Here is a 19758-nt window from a genome sequence, read left to right on the forward strand (position 1 = left end):
GCTGCTATTTGATGAAACTAGTATTACAGTACAGTTGACTGATATATAAGTTTCTCTGATAAAAGCAGCACAACAGTCGTGGTAGTGAACATACAACTTACTAGAAGGTCTGAATTAATGTACACACTGAGACATATCAGAGTAGAAAGTATTGGAATTGTTCCAGCTTATTTAGCTAGATAAATGAACCTAAATACTTTTTTCAGACTGTGGTATTTTCGTTACTTGTTGTTTCAGTAGATTTATCATTCTAAATTACAGTATGTGATTATTAGTATACATAATTTTAAACTGTTAGCACATTTATCTATTAAATATTTTTGATGTGGTTAATAATGTGCAGGCCATTATTGCATCTATTGTCAAAAGTCATCAAGAATGTAAAAAAAATAGAGTAAAGATAAATAGGTGACTCTTGTAGAACATTATAATTCTGGGAATTTTGTTTAAGGATTTGTTTAGACAAATCTTTATATATTATATACCTGTGATTACATAATAAATACTATTTGGTGTTAGTATTGAGATTTATATCTGTTCTTTTTTATTGTATTTATTGGACTTTAAAATTAATTTAAGAATACGTAAAATGAAGCTACTGAGTTATTTAATGTAGTATCTGAGTCATATAGAACCTCAAATTTAAGTTATGCCAAAATGACAGTTTTATTATTCTGATGCCCAAACATCAGTAGATATTGTCATTTAGATTCTCACCATAATTCTTTGTTGGGATTTGTTGAAGACTGTTCATACCTGAAGGTGACATATTCCTGAGTGTTAACCTTTAGTCTGTGTTGAAAAGGAATCTATGATCTTCATAATAATCAATTGAGAACCATTAAAGTAATGTGTAGATTTATGTCTTACTCTTGCTGCGTTTTAAAAAACTTATTGAAAATTCAAACATACACAGAAATAGGAAATTATATGAAGAGAGTTGTATGAAGCTGGGTAAATCGTGTATCACCTGTGAGTTATCAACTCACAGCCAACTTTGTCTTTTCTATCCGCCGTACTAGTTTATTTTGAAACAAATCCAAAACATCATTCTACTTCATTAGCAAATATTTCATTATGTATCTTGGAAAGATAAAAATATTTTACAACATAATATTCATATTTTCAAAAAGCTAGTCATTCAAATTTTGTCTCAGATTTATTTTTTATAATGTGTTTATTGAAATCAGGATCCAAATAATTCTATACATTGTGATTGGTTGATACATTTCTTTTTTTTTTTTTTGGTTGATATATATCAATACCTTTTGATATATACTTCCCCATTCTTCTCATTTTCTCCCTTTCAAGATATTTACTGAAGAAATTGAGGTATTTATCTTATAAAGCTTTTCACAGTCTGGATTTTGCCGACTGCATCCCCAGGTTTAGCATGTTTTTCTTTTGCCTATATTTTCTATAAACTGGTAGTTAGACTTAAAGGCTTGATTAGATTTAAGGTTTACTTTTTGGCAGGAGCACCTAATAGGTAGTGGTGTGTATTTCAGCCAAAAGGCATATATCTAGGGGAGGGGATAGGCAGTGTTAGGTGGGTGATGGGCTTAAGGAGGACACTTGATATAATGAGCAGAGGGTATTATATGCAACTGATGAATCACTAAATTCTACCTCTGAAACATAAAATATACAAATACTTATTTTATCTCAGCAAAAGAGATGATATTATTGTAACATTTCACTAAGGCATTTATATTTAAGTAAGGGATCAGATTCCAAATCCGCCCCCCCAAAAAAAGAGGTATATATCTGGTTGTCTCTCTTTTTATGATATTAGCAGCCATTTGATGGTCATTGCCTAGATTTATCATCTCATTATGGGTTACATATAATAACAATATTCTAATTCTATACTTCCTTATTTATTAATTAGAATAGTTCTGTAAAGTGATATTTCTCCATAACAATTTGGTAACACTTAAGGACAGTTCTTACAAGGAGAGGCAGGATAAAATCTAGATTCCTTTTTTTTAATTTAGCAGTTTTAAAAGTAACGAATTGAAAATCTAGCATGTTCCAAAGGTAACTGATGATTTTGAAAAAATACATTTTTATAAACACATGAATTTACATATATTGGAAGTATTTAAGTTTTTTGCTGTTTTTATTTTTGTCGACATTCAGATTGTTATGTCTTTTGTAGGAACCTCCTCAAGTTCATTTTTGTGGCATTTTACGTGATTCCAGGAGCTTTTGATTGATAGTTTTCTTACTTTGTGTTATGATTAGATGTTCATATTATACATTTTCTGTCTCAGACTTGTAATCCACCATTTTTCTAAGGAGCAGTAGTTTCTTTTAGTAGGAAATGGTATTTAGAAATTACAGTCTGGGTACCAGAGGTGTTCCTTGCTATTAGATTGGTCATTATCTCTAGGCCTTTGTAGTGGACAGAGCTAGAAAATAGGTTTTCCTTTTTAAAGAAAAACTATGAGTTTGTATTGATATTTCCAATTTAAATTCAGGGCCATAAAGTTTTTACTTTAATCTTATATATGTATACAGGCTGAAAACCATGGCTCCTAATGACCCTATAACATAATTACTCATTTGCCGTATCCCACAGGATACATAGAGTGCTCTCAGAACTAACGTATTATTGCTGCAAACATGGAGGATTTCTTTCTCTTCTTTTCCTCAAGCTATAGCCTTGTGGGATAAATGGATAAATTTCTATGTTTTAAAGTTACTTGAAATAATTCCTCTTTGTATACATTTGATGCTAACTTGATGTGCAGTTAAGTTCGTTTGTTTCATCTACTTTTGATATTTAAGGGTTGAAGTTTTTAAATATAATGTTGTGCCATAACTATGTTAAGTAGTTGAGTGGTTCCAAAGTCAAATCTCTGAAACAAAGGATATTCAAAGAAATTTAACTTCTTTCTGGTTCTTTCCTTCCTACCTACCCTATAAGTCACCATTTTAAAAAGTTTTAATTTATATTTACCTGTCATACATCCAGCCATCTCTCTGTCCCTCATCTTAGATAAGCATTAGTATACTGTATTACTTTTCTCTGCCTTGCTGTTTTCACCTTTACAGTATACCCTGGAGATCACTCTACAGTCTGCCTTCTCAGTGGGGGCTGTCAACCTAAGATAGGTGATAGCCTCCATTGAGGCTATAGATATATAGCCTCAATAGGACAAGAATTGGTTCTTGAAGGGTGAAAAAAAATCGGATGTTATAGTGGCTTGTGGCCCTCCAAAAGGCCAAGGTACATAAACAGATATACACTATGTTTGTGATATTAAGTATATGTGTGGGGTGATTAGGAATAAAAATGTCTAAAAGGACTTGGGGCAACAGTGAAAAAACAAAAAGATTGAGAAACTGCTGCTTAGCAGTATATAGTATATTCATTGGTATTCCTCAATTCTTTTAAAAGTGTATAGTGTCTGTTATAATATAGTCAGCTAGCTCTCATTGGTCAATATTTGTGTGGTTTCTATTCCTTTGCAATTATGAACAGTGCTGCAATGAATGTATGTTCTTTTTGTATTTTTGAGTGTATCTTTGAGACAGATATCAAGAAGTGAGATTCCTAGGTCAAAGGTTAATTGCCTATGTAATTTTGCTAGACCCTGCTAAATTTCCCTTACGGCAATGTTTTAGTTTGTACTAGTATGTTCGAAGTTAGTTTATTGTGAGATGTTGATGCCATTTATGAGAATTTTATTAGTCTTCTAATTAGCTATAAGAAATACAATTTTCATATTGCAAAATGCAAGTTTATATGTTATTTCACTTATCAGATGTTTTTCAAAATTATCACTAAACTGCTTACTAAATATGCTGTTTATATAAGAACAATGGCTCTGTCTAAAAGGTCACATGATTTTAGTCTTTAAAAATGTGCTGTATCTGATCTTACTAAAGACAGTTTCTGACATTAGTTGTTCAGGTAAATGGCATATATATATATATATATATATTTTAAATGCTTTTTATCAATAATGTCTAAATTTAAGATAAAATTGAAATTTAGACATTTAAATATACATGTTTTGAAATTGCACCAAAAATAGAGCTTTAAAAATTTTTTTATAATATTTAGGGGCGCCTGGGTGGCTCAGTCGGTTAAGTGTCTGCCTTCGGCTCAGGTCATGGTCCTGGGGTCCTGGGATCGAGCCCTGTATTGGGCTCCCTGCTCAGCAGGGAGTCTGCTGCTCCATCTCTCTCTGCCTGCTGCTCTGCCTACTTGTGCTCTCTCTCTACCTCTCTGTCGGATAAATAAATAAAATAAAATAAAATAAAAATTTTTTATATAAACAGATTTCTCATTGGCCTATTTCACTTAATTTTTGAAATACTTTGGACCAACTAGATTACCCATTGTTTTTATGAAGCTGTTAGATTGTATGGTAAAGATCCCTTCATATATGAAGGTCGGTGATCCTTAGGGCTCTCCTGAGCAGGGACTGCATGGGATTATTCTTGTCATTTGGATACTGCATGCTTTCTCTAGGGAAGTTGTTCCAAATCCTGTTAGTAAACTATATTGCCTTAACCACCCACACAACTTTGCCCATCTGATTAGAGTCCTTCTCCAATCCTGTGTAGGATCTATAAATATTAGAAGTAGATTAAAAAGGAACATTATATTTTATGAGAAAAAGTTCTAAGGATAGACTGTTGCTTAGTATTTTTATATTTTCAATCTTGTGTTTTATTGACTTTCAGTATAATGACCTGAGGGAAATTGCACATTAACTCTGAGTTCATAACAGAGATTGAATTGAGTCAGTCTGTCCCTGTAGTCCTTCAGGTATTTATATCCTCCCCGATAGGGCCATAGTAGGCACTTGTATTTGTGGTATAAATGAATGGCTGGGGAGCTGCTGACATTGCTATTCAGTAAATGGTTAATTAGGAAGACTTAGAATATCTGAATAGTTTGTCTGTGAAAAGCAGACAAAAAAAGCAGTCATGAAATTCCTAAACCATGTTTTCTACAATACATTTAAGTGTTTGGAGGTTAAACATGTAAAGAAAAAAAGAATTTGACAGATGATATGAAACTATCACAGTTATTTTTGTTAAGTTAACAGATTCCATTTTACTCAAATATCACATTATTGCACAAATACTGTCAGCTAGAAAAGTTTTGCCAACTAGTTTCCTTGATTGTGGAGCAAATTGGGTTTTTAATGAATATATGTGACATTTTCCTCTTCCTTTGTAGGCATTTGGGATCACAACTTTGTGAATTAGAAAAACTGATAGATAAAATGATGATTGCAGAATTTTCTACTTATTCTCACAGTGACTTAAACAGACCACTGGAAGACGATTGTCAAATTTTAGAAGAGGTATGTGCTTTGAACTGTGGATGAAATTGATGTCATTGCTTAGTGTTAATTCCTAACAGTCTTAGTTTAGAACACATTCTTTCTTCTCAGATTATAGTCAGCAAAATTATCTTAAAGTTTCAAACTCAATCACACTTTTATGAAGTCCTTCACTAACTATGTGACTTTAGCAAGCCCCATAATTGTTCATTATCCTGTGAAGTTAGAGAATAATTTTATACCTTAATTAGAAATTGGATTTAAAGTGAGGTCTTATATAACTTACAAACCAAGTTTAAAATATAGATAAAGGATGAATTAACATATATCCATGTGTATGTATTAGAGTATGTCTTTTATAAAAGTGATCAATATAATAATTTATCAGTCATTTACAGTCACTGAGCCCCTGTTATGAACATGTTTTATGCATATGCATATACAAATACATCATATTCAGGCTTCCCTTATCTGCTAACTTTTTAATGCTGATTATTGCCAAGAACTAGTAAAGAATCCAGAAGCCCTGATAACAGCCTAAGTAAAGAGATTTTTGTATGTGTTAGTAGATCATCCTCCACAAATAGTCTAGGTCATCATTTCAGTCTTCTTGACGCACTAACTTAAAAAGCACAGGGCTCATCGAGTATTTATAGGTCATCAGGGTTTGAGAAGGATACTTTCTAACTACTTGTTGAAACTAGGCCAAATGTACTTAATTGTTTTGCCCCCAAACCAGCTTCATTTGATTCACTATAGTACATTAGGATTGACCTGTCTTAAAACAGTGACTCCAGTAATCTGATGACAAGATTACTCTGAAAGGGTTTTTTTTTTTAAGGCTTCTAGAAAATATCATATGTAGGATAGCGGTCTGAGGATCAAATAATAAAAGCCATGATGTTCAATATTTCTACTTCTGAGTGAGATTATTTTATATTTAAATTGTGAAATTCCATGTGTTTATTTTAATAGGAAAGACTTGTATCTCTTGTATTTGGACTTTTAAAACAAAGAAAACTTAATTTTTTAGAAATCTATAGTGAAGAAATGATTATTACAGCAAAGAATATCATTAAACAGGTAATTGTATGTTTTTATTTAATATATTTTGGTCTAGAATCTTTTTATTAAGTTCATTTTTACATGATCCTAGTGATAATATATGCAGTTATAATAGTAACATTTTCTCATTTATTTAAAAACTCAAAATATGGAAATATAGGAGAAAAAATAGTCTTACCAGCCAAAAGATTATCACTTTAAGAATATTTCTAAGTGTAAATTGTTACTGATGTTTTTCATTGTTGCTATCATACTATATATGATTTTGAATTGTACATGTATTTCAGTTAGAATCATAAGCATTTTCTCATATAAGCCCTTCAGAAACATCATTTTTGATGGTTGTGTAAAATTCCATCAACATTATATTATGCCTTCCTCTCTGTTGAATATTTAGGCTGTTTTCAGTTTGGTATTGTAGAACACTATGACATCTTTGGTATAAAGTTTTGTTGGGTTTTTCCATAATTAAGACTATTTTCTTATAGCTAATTCCTAGAAGTGGAATTATTGGTCAGAGAGTGAAAACTGTTTTTAAATTATTTGACAGAACTGAATTGCTTTCTAAAAAGATTTTACCAAATACACCCTCGCCAGCAGTAGTTAAACGCTTATTTCCTCTTATCCTTATCTCTCAGAAATGATAATTGTACACCAAAATCTGTTTTTTCAGTCTTTCCTCATCTTTGTTTTGCATTTTTACTCAGATATGTATCATTAACAAAACTTCAGGTTTTCTAAATATGAAAAAGAACAATTTTAAATATATTAGGCTTAATTAATCATCATCATTAGGTTGAATGTACATTTCTGAGCTTTTTTTTTTAAAGATTTTATTTATTTATTTGACAGAGACACAGCGAGAGAGGGAACACAAGCAGGGGGAGTGGGAGAGGGAGAAGCAGGCTTCCCGCAGAGCAGGGAGCCCGATGTGGGACTCGATCCCAGGACCCTAGGATCATGACCTGAGCCGAAGGCAGTCGCTTAACCAACTGAGCCACCCAGGCGCCCCCATTTCTGAGCTTTTAATGTTTAAATAAAACAAGCAAAAAAAAAGATGATAATTACCCCATCATTTACCTCTTTCAAACACTAAAACATTGTGTTTCAAAATTGTTACAACAACTTGCAAAAATTGTTGACAGTAGCTACTAGCACTAAATATATGCATATATTATGACTCAGCAGTTCTGCTCCTAGGTATTTACCCAACAGAAATGCATACATAAGTTCACCAAAGACTGCACAAAATTTCATGGCAGCACTATTGGTAATAAAAAACTGGAAAAACCCAAATTCTTTTTTTTTTTTTTTAAACCCAAATTATGTCATCAGTAGAAAAGATAATAGAGTTTTGGTATATTTATATGACTGAATACTATACAATAATGAAAATGAATAAATCACATCAAGCAACATGGATGAATATCACATATATAATATAGAGCCAAAGAAACCAGACACAAAGGGGTATACACTGTATGATTACACTTCTGTAAAATTCAAACATAGAACTAATCTATGGTATTAGAAATCAAAGTAGTAGTATCTTTTGGGAGGAAGTAGTGACTAGGAGGCGAGCACGAGAGGTGCTTACTGGCAGTGTTCAATTTCATGATCTGCGTTCTCATTATACAACTATAATCCTTTATAAAAAATTACTGAGCTATGAACATAATTTGTATAATTTTCTGTATGTAGTACTTCTAAACAAATTTTTTAAAAACTGCTGTTGTAATTCCTAGGATTCTCCTGAAGTCTAAGCATTTTTTAAAACTTAAACTGTTGCGTATATTGCAAGAAAACATAACCCCCCAAATGAATTTCTTTTGGAATTTTAATATGTGGCTTATACCTTGTTCCTAAGAATTATAGTTCTGGGTGTTGTTTTGTTTGTTTGGTGTATGGTTTTGAATAATTTTAAATAGTAGGGGATTTTAGTTAATACAGTTCAAGCATACCCTGGAATAATTATTTAATAGGGTAAGGATATACAGTTTTTCATATACCTTGAGGTGTATATAAGAGACACAAGAGAAGTCTGGTAAAATGATGCTCATAGTCATTGAGGTCATTTTTAGTATAGAACTGAGCCATTTAGTACTTAGAATTCTAAAGACTTTTTTTTCTTAAATTTTGCAGTGTGTGATTAATAAAGTTTCACAAATAGAAGAAATTGACACAGATGTTGTTGTGAAGTAAGTATAAATATTAGGTTGGGGTTACCAGTCAGGGAAAAGATGACACATTAGAATAATCTAAGGAGGATTTAGTTAAGGAATTATTTACTAAGGTTTGAACAGAGTGTGGGAAAATCACAAGTGACAGTGCAGGACCTTTAAGGGACAGGGATGAGAACAGTTAATAGGATTCAGAAGGAGGACACTTAGTAGTTGGGGGGGTGGGGCGGGAAGAGCTATAGTAGTTGGAGTGATCTTTAGTGTGGGAGGCAATTGTCCTGAGACAGCCTCTCAGGGAGGGAGATGGAGCTATCGGTACCTTTGCTCCTTCCAGTCTTCTGTAAGGGCTTCTCATTGGCCAACCCCAGCAGGTCAGCTTCCCAGGCAGAGAGGGGATGGAGAGGATACATTGTAGATACGGAGGAGGGAAATTGAAGATAATCCATCTCAGAGGAATAGCAGTGTTAAGTTTAAATTATTTAGCTGTATAATTAAAACCCAGCTTCTAATTGGCTTTGAGAAATTTGAATACATGATTTTGAATTGCCTCATGCCTATCTATAATTTTTTGTTTTCACCCTTGAAATTCCTATTCTTTCATTTTGAGAATAATGATATTTTGTAACTGTGAATTTTATTTCATATAGATAGCTAAACTTTATTAACTGGCCCAAGATACGAATAGCAATATGGGTAACTGAAACTTCTCTGGGCCAAACTCCTAGAATAAGGATTGAGGAGTTTTAATTTCCACACTATTACTTAGTGAAAATTCCATTTCAGAATTAGTTAAAGCAACTGTAGCAGTGCAGGGGTCACTAGTAGTTGGAAAAATTAAGTTACTGGGATTCTGTTAAAAGCCCTATGGACATAGTCAGTTATTTTTAATTTTCTTCCCTATGAAATTTTCTCAACTTAAATAGAGAAATTCCTGTATCTCAAGTATAGAATTATCTTTTGAGAGTAAACTCCTAGCTGCCCAAAGATAGTCATTATATGTGTTTGAATTGTTTTTTTCTAGGCTTGCAGATCAGATGAGAATGTTGAATTTTCCTCAGTGGTTTGATCTGCTAAAGGATATTTTCTCTAAGTTTACAATTTTCCTACAAAGAGTTAAGGTAAGCCTATGTGATTATCAGTTTGTCCAGGATATCCCAAAAAGTAAGTCTACTTTCTAGATATATAATATACATACAGAATCAAGTTAGAAAAAAAACACAAGTCTTTGTTTTGTAATTTTTCTGAAGAGGCTTGGTTTCAAATAAGATTTGAAGTGCTTCAGAGTATTTGATACTCTGTAATTTTGGATGATTTATTTTATATTAAAAATATAATGCTTACTTGGCATTAAATATTATACAGTAATGTTTCCTCTTGTGATTTTGTGATTCTTGACTCTCTTTGGATTATCTAGAGGTACAATATTGTGAAACACTCAAAAATCTTCCAAACCTTGTGTAAGACTGATGAATCATAGACCTGTACCCCTGAAACAAATAATACATTATATGTTAATAATAATAATAAAAAAATCTTCCAAACCACTTATTTTTTCTAGAAATATTTGATGTTGATATAATGGTATTTTTTAACCTATAGTTCATGTTTAAATGGCTCTACTAATGTCTTTCATTATAGGTTTTTATTTCACTTTTTAATCTGGGAGTCAATCAAGGATTATGCATTACATTTAATTATTCTCTTTAGTCAAATCACTCAATTTTAAGCCACTCGGTATAAGGAAAAGAACACATGCCACACAGCATTTTTCAGAAGAAAAGATGTCATAGACTAATACATTTTGGCTAGAATTACCAACATGTCATAACTGTGTTTTAATAAGATAGTCATTAGGAATTACTGAGTCTAACAGGCTGTTTGTGAAAGTTGACATTCTTTGAATTATCAGATGTCAGTATTGTGTTACATGTGCTAGGTAACATTCCTGGCATCTCCTGAGTATCCTGTTAAATGGTCTGGAGGACTTTGGTAATTATCTGTGACATGACTTTTCCTTATCAACATTGGAGTGATGCTAAGTCACGTGTATAACCTTTCTGAGTGGGAAAAATTTTTAAACACTTGATTCACTGTACTTAATTTAGACTTCTACCAAAATGTTGATCCCATGCATCGATAGCAATAGATAGCAAACCTGTATCTGTGGATTGCTCAATAACTAGGCCATGTTTTCACGTTTTCCTGTATTCCCACCATGACTTCATCACACACAGTTCTATTATTGCATGTCCGTGATGTATATCAAACTCTTACACTGCAAATTGTAGAATTGGCCAGCTTTTTGCCAGTAATTTTTTAAAATTTAAATATAATTAACATACAGTGTTACATTAGTTTCAGGTGTACATTATAATGATTCAACAATTCTGTACATAATCAGTGCTCACCACAATAAGTGTACTCTTAATTCCCTTCACCTATTTCACCCATTCCTCTCCCCATCTTCCCACTGGCAGCCACCAGTTCTCTATATTTAAGAGTTTGGTTTTGGCTCTTTTTTTCTTTGTTTTGTTTTTTATATTCCACCTATGAGTGAAATCATATGGTATTTGTTTTTCTCTGACTGACTTCACTTAGCATTATGCCCTCTAGATTTATCCATGTTGTTGCAAATGGGAAGATTTCACTCTTTTTTATGGTTGAGTAATATTCCAGTGTGTGTGTGTGTGTGTGTGTGTGTGTGTGTGTGTGTCACATCTGCTTTATCCCATTCATTTATGGATGGACACTTGGGTTGCTTCGATATCTTTTTCAGTAATTTTTTTTTATAGCTATTTCACTTTTAGGTTCTGAATCAGTTAAATTAAGCCAAAATTTTATTTGATGTGTGTGCAGTATGGGAACAGTGACTTATCATAGTTTTAATTTCTCATTTTCATATTTAGACCCCTTAAGCTAATACTTCTGTAAAACATCTTTGACGATGATATATAACCTATAAATATGGTACTTTTTTCTTTGAAAAAAGTTTGTGATTCTGTAAGGATATGATTTCCCTGAGAAAATAGTGTTAATTACAAGCTATTCATTTTTAATTGAGAATTTTTAAATAACTGCAAATTGGAAAGAACCCAGATGTCTAACAGTGGAGGAATGGTAAAGTAAATTATGCCTGGTATATTCATTGCCATGGAATATCATGTAGCCGAGGATTTTTAATGTTGAGGAAAATGCATACATTATAACATTAAGTGAAAAGGCAAAATATAGACCTATTTATATAGTATGATCTCAGCTATGTTAAAAAGATTTATTACCTCTTCATCTTTGTAGAATAAAGAGATAGTTTGTCTTTTTGATAGTTATCCTTTGCTAGTATAATTTAAATTTATTATTCTTTTTTTGTTTGTTTTTCCTAAATTTTCCACCAAGAGATGTATAACTTTTGTAATCAGAAAAGGTTGTTTTGGGGGCTCCTGGGTGGTGCAGTTGGTTGAGTGTCTGACTCTTGGTTTTGGCTCAGGTCATGATACCGGGGTTGTGGAATTGAGCCCAGCATCAGGTTCCACATTCAGTGTGGAGTCCGCTTGAGATTCTCTTTCCCTCTTACTCTGTCCCTCCCTCCCACATGGACACATGCATGCTCTCTTTCTCTCTCTCTCTCAAATAAATAAATCTTTAAAAAAAGAGAGAGAAAAGTTGTTTTGTTTTTTACTAGTGTTTACCATGTTACAAGAACAAAACTATTTGAAGTTTATATTTACCAGTATACAAGGGTTCCAATTTCTCCATATACTAACACTTGTATTTTTTTCTTTTTTTTATGGTATCCATCCTAATGGGTGTGAGGTGGTATCTCATTTTAGTTTTGATTTGCATTTTTTAATGATCAGTGATGTTGAGCATCTTCTCATGTGCTTATCGGCCATTTGTGTGTCTTCTTTGGAGAAATATTTTTTTTGTCCATTTTTTAATCAGATTTTTTTTGTTGAGTTATAGGAGTTCTTTATATATTATTATATATATATATATATAATTATATATATATTCTGGCTGTTTAACCCCTTACCAGATATGTGATAGGCAAGTTATGTTTTGTTTAGTGTAAGCTATTTAAGGTACTTAATATATATATTTTAGGGAGATTTCCACTTACAAAATCAATTAAAATACAGAACACTATTCCTAAGCTTTAGGGAACCCATTTCTCTTGAGTAGTTCTTTTTCACAAGTCATCTTTACTGTGTGTGATAAAAGATTGGTAGAAATTTTTTTTTTTTTTTTAAGATTTATTTATTTGACAGAGCACAAGCAAGGGGAGCAGCAGAGGGAGAGGGAGAAGCAGGCTCCCCACTGAGTAGGGAGCCCGACACAAGGCTCCATCCCAGGACCCCGAGGTCATGACCAGAGTTGAAGGCAGACGCTTAACTGACTGAGCCACCCAGGTGCCCCAACGATTGGTAGAAATTCTGATACACGTGACTTTGGCACTCATTTATAAGATGTTCAAAAGTACATATGCAAAATTCACTTTTGAGAGTTTTAGGTACATGTTATTTTAAGTCGTTTAAAAATGTATCCTGTTTTCTTATAGGCAACGTTAAATATCATTCACAGTGTTGTTCTCTCAGTTCTTGACAAAAACCGAAGGACCAGAGAATTGGAAGAGATTTCACAACAGAAGAATGCTACAAAAGACAATTCACTGGACACAGAGGTGGCTTATCTAATCCATGAAGGCATGTTTATAAGTGATGCATTCAATGAGAGTGAATTAACACCTATAGCAATCGACACTACCTCTCAAAGAAATGCATCTCCAAATAGCGAGCCCTGCAGCAGTGATTCGGTATCCGAACCAGAATGTACTACTGATTCTTCATCCAGCAAAGAGCAGACATCATCATCTGCTACTCCGGGAGGTGTGGATATTATGTGAGTATGGTGACTGCTGCCAACTTTACAGGACTTTGAGTCCTCTTCTTAATGGTTTCAGTAAGATTGATTATTCAGTTTATTGAAAAACAGTATGAACTTTGGTATCGGAATTTAACAAAAATAAATATTATGAAACATATCTTTTTGAAAATGTATGGAATATAAGAAGGTGAGCATTGGAAGTAATTGAGAATTGTGGAATTTTAAGGCTGGAAAGGAACCATTTAATTAAATGCCTTATTTCAGAGAGTTTAGTCAACTTTTTTAAACTTACTAGTGGCAGAACTTGTCCTGGAAATCAGGTCAGCATCACCTTGTTTATTTTTCTTTCTTCTACTATGATACCTTTGTATTTTGTACATAGTGAAGATCTTTTTGATTCACAGGTTTTTTTGGTCTTTTTTTTCATGAATTTCCAAGTGGATCACACCATCTTTTCAAACATGACTTTTTAAAATGTCTTATTTTGAAATAATTTCAAATTTACAGAAAAGTTACGAGAGTTGTACAAAAAAGTCATATATCCTTCACCTTGATTCCTCATTTCTTAACAGTTTACCACATTGCCTTCTCTCTCTTCCTCCCTTTTTCTCTTTCTTGCTCCCTTCTCTCTGTCTCTCATGTTAATACTTTTTTCTCAATCATTTGGCAAAAGGTTGTAGATGTGATGTCCCATTATCTCTATATTCTTCAGTGTATATTTCCTAAAATACAAGAATACTCTCTTAAAATAACTACAGTATACCAATTAGAATCAAGAAAACATTGATATGGGGCACCTGGGTGGCTCAGTCTGTTAAGCATCTGCCTTCGGCTCATGTCATGATCCCAGGATCCTAGGATCGAGCCCTGCATTGCCTTCCTGCTCAGTGGGGAGTCAGCTTCTCCCTCTGCCCCTCCCCACTACTTGTGCTTTCTCTCTCTCTCTCTCTCAAATAAATAAATAAAACCTTAAAAAAAAAAAGAAAACATTGCTACATTATTACCATCTAATCCATAATCCCATTCAGAGTTCACCAGTTGTCCCAGTAATCTCTTGTATAGAACAAAACAAAACAGCCAATAAAATCTTTCTGATCCAAGAACATAGTTTGGATTTAGCTATTGTTAAGAATAAGAATTCAGTATGTACTTTTTTCATTTTTATAGAAGTTGGCTTATGTCCCAGGGGCTTATATAAGTTGTAGTTATAGCATAAAGTCAGCTATAATACCTCCTGTCCCCACCAAAAAGAAAACACTGAACTACATAATAATACAAATATTTTTTCTCTGTTCAGGCTAATATTTCACACTTACTGGTTAAGGTGCAGTCTAAAACTATCACAAAAGGTGTAAAAAAAAACTCTATAGCTTAAACAGTATAGAATTTTGTTTCTCTTGCATAAGAGTTCAGAGGTAGGAGGTCCACAACAAAGAACGCAGCTCTGCCATTCTCATTTTGTAGCTTCCATCTCTGTCTAAAGAGGCTGCTTCAGCTTTTATCATCAAATCTGCATCCCTAGCAGCAGGATGGAGAGGATAAAGAGCTCTTAACTTTTTTTTTATTATGTTAATCACCATACATTACATCATTAGTTTTTGATGTAGTATTCCATGATTCATTGTATGCGTATAACACCCAGTGGTCCATGCAGAACGTGCTCTCCTCAATACCCATCACCAGGCTAACCCATCCTCCCACCCCTCTCCCCTCTAGAACCCTCAGTTTGTTTTTCAGAGTCCATAGTCTCTCATGCTTCATCTCCCCCTGATTTTCCCCCCTTCATTCTTCCCCTCCTGCTATCTTCTTCTTCTTTTTTTTAAACATATAATGTATTATTCGCTTCAGAGGTACAGATCTGTGATTCAGCATTCTTGTACAACTCACAGCGCTCACCATAGCACATACCCTCCCCAATGTCTGTCACCCAGCCACCCCATCCCTCTCACCCGACACCACTCCAGCAACCCTCAGTTTGTTTCCTGAGATTAAGAATTTCTCATATCAGTGAGGTCATATGATACATGTCTTTCTCTGATTGACTTATTTTGCTCAGCATAATACCCTCCAGTTCCATCCACATCGTTGCAAATGGCAAAATTTCATTCTTTTTGATGGCTGCATAATATTCCATTGTATATATATACCACATCTTCTTTATCCATTCATCTGTCGATGGACACCTTGGCTCTTTCCAAAGTTTGGCTATTGTGGACATTGCTGCTATAAATATTGGGGTGCACGTACCCCTTTGGATCCCTACATTTGTATCTTTGGGGTAAATACCCAGTAGTGCAATTGCTGGATCATATGGTAGCTCTATTTTCAACTTTTTGAGGAACCTCCATACTGTTTTCCAGAGTAGCTGCACCAGCTTTCATTCCCACCAACAGTGTAGGAGGGTTCCCCTTTCTCCACATCCCCGCCAGCATGTCGTTTCTTGACTTGTTAATTTTAGCCATTCTGACTGGTGTGAGGTGATATCTCATTGAGGTTTTGATCTGGATTTCTCTGATGCCAAGCGATGTTGAGCATTTTTTCATGTGTGTGTTGGCCGTTGGATGTCTTCTTTGGAAAAATGTCTGTTCATGACTTCTGCCCATTTCTTGATTGGATCATTTGTTCTTTGGGTGTTGAGTTTAAGAAGTTCTTTATAGATTTTGGATACTAGCCCTTTATCTGATATGTCATTTGCAAATATCTTCTCCCATTCTGTCGGTTGTCTTTTGGTTTTGTTGACTGTTTCCTTTGCTGTGCAAAAGCTTTTTATCTTGATGAAGTCCCAAGAGTTCATTTTTGCCCTTGCTTCCCTTGCCTTTGGCACTGGTTCTAGGAAGAAGTTGCGGCTGAGGTCAAAGAGGTTGCTGCCTGTGTTCTCCTTTAGAATGTTGTTGGACTCCTGTCTCACATTTAGGTCTTTCATCCATTTGGAGTCTATTTTTGTGTGTGGTGTAAGGAAATGATCCAGTTTCATTCTTCTGCATGTGGCTTGGGTCCAGTTTTCCCAACACCATTTGTTGAAGAGACTGTCTTTTTTCCATTGGACATTCTTTCCTGCTTTGTCGAAGATGAGTTGACCATAGAGTTGAGGGTCCATTTCTGGGCTCTCTATTCTGTTCCATTGTTCTATGTGTCTGTTTTTGTGCCAGTACCATACTGTCTTGATGATGACAGCTTTGTAACAGAGCTTGAAGTCCGGAATTGTGATGCCGCCAGCTTTGCTTTTCTTTTTCAACATTCCTCTGGTTATTCGGGGTCTTTTCTGGTTCCATACAAATTTTAGGATGATTTGTTCCATTTCCTTGAAAAAAGTGGATGGTATTTTGATGGGGATTGCATTGAATGTGTAGACTGCTCTAGGTAGCATAGACATCTTCACAATATTTGTTCTTCCAATCCATGAGCATGGAACGTTTTTCCATTATGTGTCTTCTTCAGTTTCTTTCATGAGTATTTTATAGTTTTCTGAGTACAGATCCTTTGCTTCTTTGGTTAGATTTATGCCTAGGTATCTTATGGTTTTGGGTGCAATTGTAAATGGGATTGACTCCTAAATTTCTCTTTCTTCTGTCTTGTTGTTGGTGTATAGGAATGCCACCGATTTCTGTGCATGGATTTTATATCCTGCCACTTTACTGAATTCCTGTATGAGTTCTAGCAGTTTTGGGGTGGAGTCTTTTGGGTTTTCCACATAGTGTATCATACCATCTGCAAAGAGTGAGAGTTTGACTTCTTCTTTGCCGATTTGGATGCCTTTTATTTCTCTTTGTTGTCTGATTGCTGTGGCTAGGACTTCTAATACTATGTTGAATAGCAGTGGTGATAGTGGACATCCCTGCCATGTTCCTGACCTTAGAGGGAAGCTCTGTTTTTCCCCATTGAGAATGATATTCGCTGTGGGTTTTTCATAGATGGCTTTTATGATATTGAGGTATGTACCCTCTACTGCTATACTCTGAAGAGTTTTGATGCAGAGAGGATGCTGTACTTTGTCAAATGCTTTTTCTGCCTCTATTGAGAGGATCATATGATTCTTGTTTTCTTTTGTTAATGTATTGTATCACGTTGATTGATTTGCGGATGTTGAACCAACCTTGCAGCCCACGGATAAATCCCACTTGGTCGTGGTGAATAATCCTTTTAATGGACTGTTGGATCCTATTGGCTAGTATTTTGGTGAGAATTTTTGCATCCATGTTCATCAAGTTATTGGTCTGTAATTCTCCTTTTGGATGGGGTCTTTGGTTTGAGGATCAAGGTAATGGTGGCCTCATAAAACGAGTTTGGAAGTTTTCCTTCCATTTCTATTTTTTGGAACAGTTTCAGAAAAATAGTTATTAATTCTTCTTGAAATGTTTGGTAGAATTCCCCTGGGAAGCCGTCTGGCCCTGGGCTCTTGGTTGTTGGGAGATTTTTGATGACTGCTTCAATTTCCTTAGTGGTTATAGGTCTGTTCAGGTTTTCTATTTCTTCCTGCTTCAGTTTTGGTAGTTGATACATCTCTAGGAATGCATCCATTTCTTCAAGGTTATCTAATTTGCTGGCATAGAGTTGCTCATAATATGTTCTTATAATTGTTTGTATTTCTTTGGTGTTGGTTGTGATCTCTCCTCTTTCATTCATGATTTTGTTGATTTGGGTCATTTCTCTTTTCTTTTTGATAAATCTGGCCAGGGGTTTATCAATCTTGTTAATTCTTTCAAAGAACCAGCTCCTAGTTTTGTTGATCTGTTCTACTGTTCTTTTGGTTTCTATTTCATTGATTTCTGCTCTGATCTTCATTATTTCTCTTCTCCTGCTGGGTTTAGGCTTTATTTGCTGTTCTCTCTCCAGCTCCTTTAGGTGTAGGGTTAGGTTGTGTATTTGAGACCTTTCTTGTTTCTTGAGAAAGGCTTGTATTGCTATATACTTTCCTCTCAGGACTGCCTTTGCTGTATCCCAAAGATTTTGAACAGTTGTGTTTTCCTTTTCATTGGTTTCCATGAATTGTTTTAATTCTTCTTTAATTTCCTGGTTGACCCATTCATTCTTTAGTAGGATGCTCTTTAGCCTCCATGTATTTGAGTTCTTTCCAACTTTCCTCTTGTGATTGAGTTCTAGTTTCAAAGCATTGTGGTCTGAAAATATGCAGGGAATGATCCCAGTCTTTTGGTACTGGTTGAGACCTGATTTGTGACCTAGGATATGGTCTATTCTGGAGAATGTTCCATGGGCACTAGAGAAGAATGTGTATTCTGTTGCTTTGTCATGGAATGTTCTGAATATATCTGTGAAGTCCATTTGGTCCAGTATGTCATTTAAAGTCTTTATTTCCTTGTTGATCTTTTGCTTAGATGATCTGTCCATTTCAGTGAGGGGCGTGTTAAAGTCCCCCACTATTGTATTGTTGTCGATGTGTTTCTTTGCTTTTGTATTAATTGCTTTATATAATTGGCTGCTCCCATGTTAGGGGCATAGATATTTACAATTGTTAGATCTTCTTGTTGGATAGACCCTTTAAGTATGATACAGTGTTCTTCTCCATCTATTACAGTCTTTGATTTAAAATCTAACTTGTCTGATATGAGGATTGCCACCCCAGCTTTCTTTTGGTGTCCATTAGCATGGTAAATGGTTTTTTCACTTTCAACCTGGGGGTGTCTTTGGGTCTAAAATGAGTCTCTTGCAGACAGCATATCGATGGGTGTTGTTTTTTTATCCAATCTGATAGCGTGTGTCTTTTGATTGGGGCATTTAGCCCATTTACATTCAGGGTAACTATTGAAAGACATGAATTTAGTGCCATTATATTGCCTGTAAGGTGACTGTTACCGTATATTGTCTGTGTTCCTTTCTGGTCTATATTGCTTTTAGGCTGTCTCTTTGCTTAGAGGACCCCTTTCAAGATTTCTTGTAGGGCTGGTTTCGTGTTTGCAAATTCCTTTAGTTTTTGTTTGTCCTGGAAGCCTTTTATCTCTCCTTCTATTTTCAATGACAGCCTAGCTGGATATAGTATTCTTGGCTGCATATTTTTCTCATTTAGTGCTCTGAAGTTATCCTGCCAGTCCTTTCTGGCCTGCCAGGTCTCTGTGGATAGTCTGTTGCCAATCTAATGTTTCTACCATTGTAGGTTACATATCTCTTCTCCTGAGCTGCTTTCAGGATTTTCTCTTTGTCTCTGAGACTCATAAGTTTTACTATTAGATGTTGGGGAGTTGACCTATTTTTATTGATTTTGAGAGGGGTTCTCTGTGCCTCCTGGATTTTGATGCCTGTTTTCCTTCCCCAAATTAGGGAAGTTCTCTGCTATAATTTGCTCCAATATACCTTCTGCCCATCTCTCT

At 34.6% G+C, this 19758-nt stretch overlaps 1 protein-coding gene across 5 annotated transcripts in view; it reads left to right on the forward strand.

Moving 5' to 3' along the window:
• VPS54 (VPS54 subunit of GARP complex) overlaps positions 1–19758 on the forward strand; it is a 95812-nt gene that overhangs the window by 46053 nt on the left and 30001 nt on the right. For all 5 annotated transcript variants that reach the window (XR_004678555.1, XM_035001433.1, XM_035001434.1 and 2 more), the window contains 5 exons: positions 5204–5330; positions 6285–6392; positions 8517–8572; positions 9576–9672; positions 13110–13450. Coding sequence is in view for 4 of the 5 variants with exons in the window: in XM_035001433.1 (XP_034857324.1) it covers positions 5204–5330; positions 6285–6392; positions 8517–8572; positions 9576–9672; positions 13110–13450 (729 nt within the window). In the remaining variant the exon portion in view is untranslated. The remainder of the gene's footprint in view (positions 1–5203; positions 5331–6284; positions 6393–8516; positions 8573–9575; positions 9673–13109; positions 13451–19758) is intronic.

This window comes from Mirounga leonina, unplaced genomic scaffold, assembly GCF_011800145.1.
Source record: "Mirounga leonina isolate KUSES-001 unplaced genomic scaffold, KU_Mleo_1.0 Mir_125, whole genome shotgun sequence".
Taxonomy (NCBI): Eukaryota; Metazoa; Chordata; class Mammalia; order Carnivora; family Phocidae; genus Mirounga; species Mirounga leonina.